Source organism: Montipora foliosa, chromosome 14 (genome assembly GCF_036669935.1).
Source record: "Montipora foliosa isolate CH-2021 chromosome 14, ASM3666993v2, whole genome shotgun sequence".
Lineage (NCBI taxonomy): Eukaryota > Metazoa > Cnidaria > Anthozoa > Scleractinia > Acroporidae > Montipora > Montipora foliosa.
The window spans coordinates 20,798,998-20,805,135 of NC_090882.1; the positions used below are offsets into that span (position 1 = coordinate 20,798,998).

General features: G+C 38.8%; 1 protein-coding gene across 7 annotated transcripts in view; it reads left to right on the forward strand.

The window, feature by feature from the left end:
• LOC137984945 (1-phosphatidylinositol 4,5-bisphosphate phosphodiesterase beta-1-like) overlaps window positions 1-4,620 on the forward strand; it is a 55,872-nt gene extending 51,252 nt beyond the window's left edge. For all 7 annotated transcript variants that reach the window (XM_068832309.1, XM_068832304.1, XM_068832307.1 and 4 more), the window contains 3 exons: window positions 1,410-1,467; window positions 1,546-1,632; window positions 1,930-4,620. In XM_068832309.1, coding sequence (XP_068688410.1) covers window positions 1,410-1,467; window positions 1,546-1,632; window positions 1,930-2,040 — 256 coding nt within the window. In that variant the 3' untranslated portion in view covers window positions 2,041-4,620. The remainder of the gene's footprint in view (window positions 1-1,409; window positions 1,468-1,545; window positions 1,633-1,929) is intronic.
• Window positions 4,621-6,138: the final 1,518 nt, after the last annotated feature.

Sequence of the window (6,138 nt, forward strand, 5' to 3'; positions counted from 1 at the left end):
GGTTTTCGACAGCATTGTAAAATAGCAGGCACATTTCTGAAAGCACTGGACGTGGCATTTTGGCGCCTTGTGAGCGGCGGAGGCGCGAGCTACCTAGGGGGGTCTGGGTCAATCCCCCCCCAGGAAATTTTAAGAAAAGAACACTCAGAAACGCGGTTTCCAGTGTTTCTGGAACCCACTCAAATGTTATTTGAAAGTAAGTAAAACAAACCCCCTGAAGTATTGGCTGCTTATTTGATAGTAATACATAAAGCAGCAGTTAACCTAGCAACCTTTGTGGCTTTCTTAATTGGTGTTGATAGAAGAATCCTCCTTACAAGAAGGACTAGAAACCGCCTTGCTCGGTTGCGCTAACCCTAACTTTTGTCTATGATTTTTCCTCAACTCACCATTCACACACACAATATTCCCCTCAAACTACTTGCTAATTAGAGAATGTTTTAGTTAGTGAAGAGAAACCCCTTCTTGTAAGGAGGATTCTCCTATCAACACCAATTAAGAAAGCCACAAAGGTTGCTAGGTTAACTGCTGCTTTGTGTATTACTGTTAAATAACCTACCTATGGGGGTCTGGGTTAATCCGCACCACCCCACCCCCCCCCCTCCCACCCCCCCCCCCCTCCCACCCCTCCCACCCCCAAGGAAATTTAAAGAAAAGAACCCTCAAAGCGCGTTTACACGACAGAGGAAAAATGGCACGAGTCCGATAAAAAGTGGAACGGTTCCATTCATTTTTGTAAAGAAGCAGTGAACTTTTACAAGGGGCGTTTACACGACAGAGCAAAAATGGCACGGGCCCTACAAAAAAACTGGTCCATATGGACCCGTCACGGAACGGATAAAAGTTCACTGTTTCTTTGTAAAAACTTTTGGAACCGTTCAACTTTTTGTCGGGCCCGTGCCATTTTTGCTCTGTCGTGTAAACGCCCCTACATTGTTTCTTTACAAAAATGATCGGAACCGTTCCACTTTTTATGGACCCGTGCCAATTTTCCTCTGTCGTGTAAACGCGCCTTCAGAAACGCGGTTTCCAGTGTTTCTGGAACCCACTCAAATGCTATTTGAAAGTAAGTAAAAACAAACTCCCTAAAAAATATTGGCATCAAAGTAGTGGACATGGAACTATGGGAAACCACCGAACGAAACCGTCCGGCCTCCAGCCTCAAACGAAAACCGTGATTGAGGGATGTTTGTTTTGAGGTTCTTATTAAACACTCATGTACGTTAATGTGTTACTGTTTTACCATGTTACACGTACATATAAACATACATCACAGAAAATGGTAGCTTTGTTCTACGTCGAATTTCCCCTGCATTCATTTTTTCAATCATACCACTTTTCTGTCAAACTTTCACTCTTCTGGATAGTTTTTCTGGTGCTTTAGCTTTTTCATTTCATTAACTATTCAGGAGGAAACGCGAGGAGAACAAAAAACATATTGAACAATCAGTGAAGGAAAGACAGAAGGTATGGAGAAATACATCTGTTTAATGTATGATTGAGCAACCTTTAAATTGAATTAATGTCACTTAATTTTCCTTCAAGATGGCTGAGTTTCACAAGAAAGAAAGGGAAGAGTTACAAAAGGAACATGAACAACTCTTTGAGGCGCTTGATGGTGACAGACAAAAGGTATGCTTGAGAGAGAGAGAGTCATGGGAGCCTTTAAACCCAGGGTCAAGTGTTATCTTTACCAAGAGAAATCAGGCACTTCCTTGAGCCACTGCCCACCTTTTTTTTGGGGAAAATGAAGAGAAACTAAACAAGGCTGTTATATATGCTACATATTTTATGTAACGACCCATTCCACAAATCTGAGGTGCAAGAAATGGAACTGTGATTTCTATTTGCAGATGGGCTAGGGTCCTTGGCATTTTATATTTTGTCATCTCAAATTTCATGGACAGTAATGAATACGTTGTTTTGTAGAATTTAAGAGACCTCCATGTACTTCATGAATCCAAGGTGCAACATCTGAGTGTTTGCGACCTAGAAGCTACTTATGCATCACTGTTTGGGGACAAGGTTACCAAGCTATAAGGTCACAAGCTGTGGAGGAGTTGGTAAACGTGATGCCCTGATCCTCTTGGTAATATCAGGTATTCGAAACTGGAGTATGGAAGGGGGTATAATCAACAACAGTACACATCTTTTGGAAAATATCGTGAATTTTAAATCTCTATTTAAAAGGCGAAAAGACAGCTTGATGGGTAGTTGTAAGACAGACTACCCTTTTAGCCACTGGCTTTCAGCAAGTTACCCAAAGAAGAGGTTGCTCTTGCATTGTACTAAGTAAAGCTGAAGTAGGGCATTTGTCCTAAGAGGATAGCCATGTCTTATTGCTTCTATATTTACAAAGTCAGAATTTTTTAAAAGCCCTATATGAAATTTGGGTATTTAAATGGCACATGTATGTATTCCATTGAAGAGCTTTATGTTATATTCTTCAGTGTAAAAACCAGGTTTAAAATACTGTTTCTTCACATTATGCAGATAAATTATAATATGGTGCAACTGAGACCTAAAATTACAGGAATTATTCGGAAACATAAATGTATCAGGGACTATAATGAGGATTACTTCACATTCCACCCAGGAATAAGATTCGTCTTCTGTAAAACTACAGTCCCAGCTGCTACGATCAGGGAAGAGACGACATTCTTGTTTCCACATACGAAAGACAATACCATAAGACGTCATTCGAAACATACGTTCATCTATATTTGCCACTTGTGGTCAAGGCTATGCAAATTATTTCAAATACCTGGTTCATTTAGCAACTCAAAGTAGAGTTAAAGAAAACCGTTTTTGTATCAATCACTATAGTTATACTGTCAGAACCCGGTGGAAAGTTTACTTATTTAGGGGGGACTACACGTGTATGGGTATATTTTAATTTGCTCGTTTTCAGTGAAAAAATCTTATATTGACAAGCACAATTCCAATTATTTAAGAAATGGTATTATTTATTGTTGAAGGCCTTGTAAGGCGATAAAATGACCAACGTAGTCAATAGTCGAGAGAAACATTTCTCTGATAAAAATTTGGTTAATCTTGCACACCAATCATTTGAATATCTCATTATTTAGGGTGGGGGAAAAAACGGATGTTTTTGCAATATCGCCCATAGTAAAATTGACTGTATTTGCAGTTCCTTCATGAATTCTAAAATCTGCATACATTTGTATAAATGTACGTACAACAATTTACTGTACGTGCTTGCATGAATTAATTTGTGGTGATCGTACATAATATGGTATAGGGATGTCAACTGCTGCTCTGCATTTTAGTTGTACATTATTTTTTTCATTTATTAAACCTTAATTACTTTAACCAGGTGTTTAAGGTTTTCCTTTTATGAGAGGAGAAACTGGAGGAAGGTTACCATTCTTCCAGTGATCAGTTCCATGTGGGATCTTTATGGGTAATTAGAGTGGTTTTGAAATGAGTGTCTTAAAACCAAAACCAAAGTAATTACTTGAGACAATCCAGTAAACCAATCACACGTAGATGACACAAAAGCGCGGGAAAATGTGCACGGGCGAGTCACGATTGGTTTTGGTTTCACTTCTGATTGGTAGAAAAAATGGGGCGAGAACTTTGAACCAATCACTGAGTGAAGTAATGCAAAACCAAAGTAATTCACTAATTACTTTCGACACTCAAATTGAAAACCACTCAAGCGATCAGTCTTACTGTTATTCTAAGGATGGATTTAGGGTGAAATTTTTAGGATTTGATGGCATTTTCATTTTTTATTTCCTGACTTCATCCATTAATCAAGTGCCCAAAGTCTGGCAAATAATTTTATCCAGTTACGCCGAGTTTCAAATGCGATGCTTTGCTATGCATATTTTACTCCCCTCCTTGTTTTCTTAGGGTGTCAAAAATGATATGCCAACACTTCCGCGTTTCATTGACTTTACCTGTTTTATGAAATGCCTGAATTGTTATAACAATGAAGGATGTTCGTGATTTGTACATAAACAATTAGCACCCTTCAATTCGACATAGCCTTTCTAATTTATCTTATTTATTAGGTTGTTGTATTAATACAATTTTTAAAATTCGGTTTGGTTGAAAATTTATCTTAGTACTTAATGAAATATTTGCTTGCGGTTGAACTGGGGCGAGCTTGTGACGGCACAACAGCCTCGCCTTCATGGTCGTTTCAGTTGCACCGCGAGAATACGAATCATCTCGGGAACAAGTCTAAACGGGATAGATGAAATAAATAATAAAGTTGCGCGTTTTTTTCCCTCACTTATATTGCCATGCATTATAGTTACCTTTCAATGGTATTTTTTAAATATCGTTTTAGATAATTTAATCGCGTTGAATTTTAAGGACTCTTTCCATTTGACAGAACTGATCGGCCAGAGCGCGAATTAGGAAGGACAACCTCTTCAACGCCTTCAAATTAACAGGGGGATGATATATACTCCTTCAGAAGAATGCAAGGGAATATCATGCAAGTGTTTCTTCAAATTATTGTATTTTCCTTGCAAACTGATAGGTCTGGGTGGCCAGTTCTGACAATAGGAAAACACCCTTGTTGTTGCAAAAGCATGGTTGATTTCAATTTTGTATGAACTTGGAATAAAATACGTTATTCAACTATTCTTTGTCGTACGTTGTGACCTCACGCGGCTCCAGTTCTTGAACAACTCGTCTTTAACCCATTGACTCCTGGGGATTCCCCATTGACAAGTAAAATCGTCTGGCGTTAGACGGAGTAAATTACTAAGTATGACCGGTTCAGGCCACCTTGGGATTCAAGGGGTTAATTGACCCTTGTTCGATACATCGAGAAAGTAATGATGTGAATAGCTTTCTTTTGTAGTCTATAAAGTGGCTCAAGGTAGGATGAATTGGTAGAGGCCTAGATCAAAGTGTAGTAGCTAATGTATGGATGGTAAGAAAAAGAAAATTGTGTGTGAGGATAGAAAATCCTTCCGAGCTTCTGAATGAAGGATGAATAGGATAAATTGGTAGAGGCAGAGATCAAAGTGTAGTAGCTAATGTATGGTAAGAAAAGAAAATTGCATGTGAGGATAGAAAATACTCCCGAGCTTCTGGACCATGCAATTCCAGCCTCTTTTAGTGTGAGCTAATAGGATAGTAGTTTGTACTGAAGCTAACCAATCGGGCGAGGTTTATTCTTACCTAGACGCTCCAAGAGCGTAAACTGGGTTGCCCTTGGTATGAGTTGTCCTCCTCAAATTTTCCAAAACACCCTAACAAGTTATCAGTCCAGAAACAAAGCACTATCTACTGGGTTGCCATATGGCAATCCAGTCGAAAACTGCATCCCATTTCTCAGTTGTTTTCCTATAAGTAGCGCCATAGGGTCTTCCCTGTCACTTCCCTGCTAAGTATTGTCTTTGTCTCATAAAAATTCTTTGACTTGGGCCATTTTAGTTTCAATAGGAATAAAACTAATTAATTAATTAATTAATTAATTAAAGACTCCTTTTAGTTGCGCAGCATGGGCCAAACAGTACACTCACAACGGCGAATTCATGTTTTCCTTTGATGTCAGTTCACTATTTACTAATGTCCCACTGGATGAGACTATTGAAATTGCCTTGATAAGCTGTATGCCCTCGCAAATCCTCCTGGATTACCCCGATTGGTCCTAAAGAATTTACTCTTGTTTGCAACAAAGAAGAGTCATTTTGTTTTTGATGGTCAATACTATGACCAGATTGATGGCGTCGCAATGGGCTCTCCACTTGGTCCTGTTTTGGCGAACATTTTCATGTGTGATTTTGAAGAAAAATGGGTGATGAAGAACACCAGTCAGCCTACTATTTGGTTCCGGTAAGTGGACGATACCTTTACTCTTTTCAAGAACAAAAATGATGCTTTGAGTTTTTCACGTTACCTAAATGGGAGACAATAATTCACAATTCACAATTGAGTTTGAACAAAACGATGAAATTCCATTCCTTGATATCCTTATGAAACGCAATTTGTTCGTCACCCCGATTGTTACAGTCTGCCCTAGATGACCTCAAGAGGATTTTGTTACTTAATGGCTACCCTACGGGAACTGTTAAATATCATATGAATGACGTCATTGAGAAACATCAAAATAAGCCAAAAGATCCTGTACAAACAGTTAGGAAAAAAGAA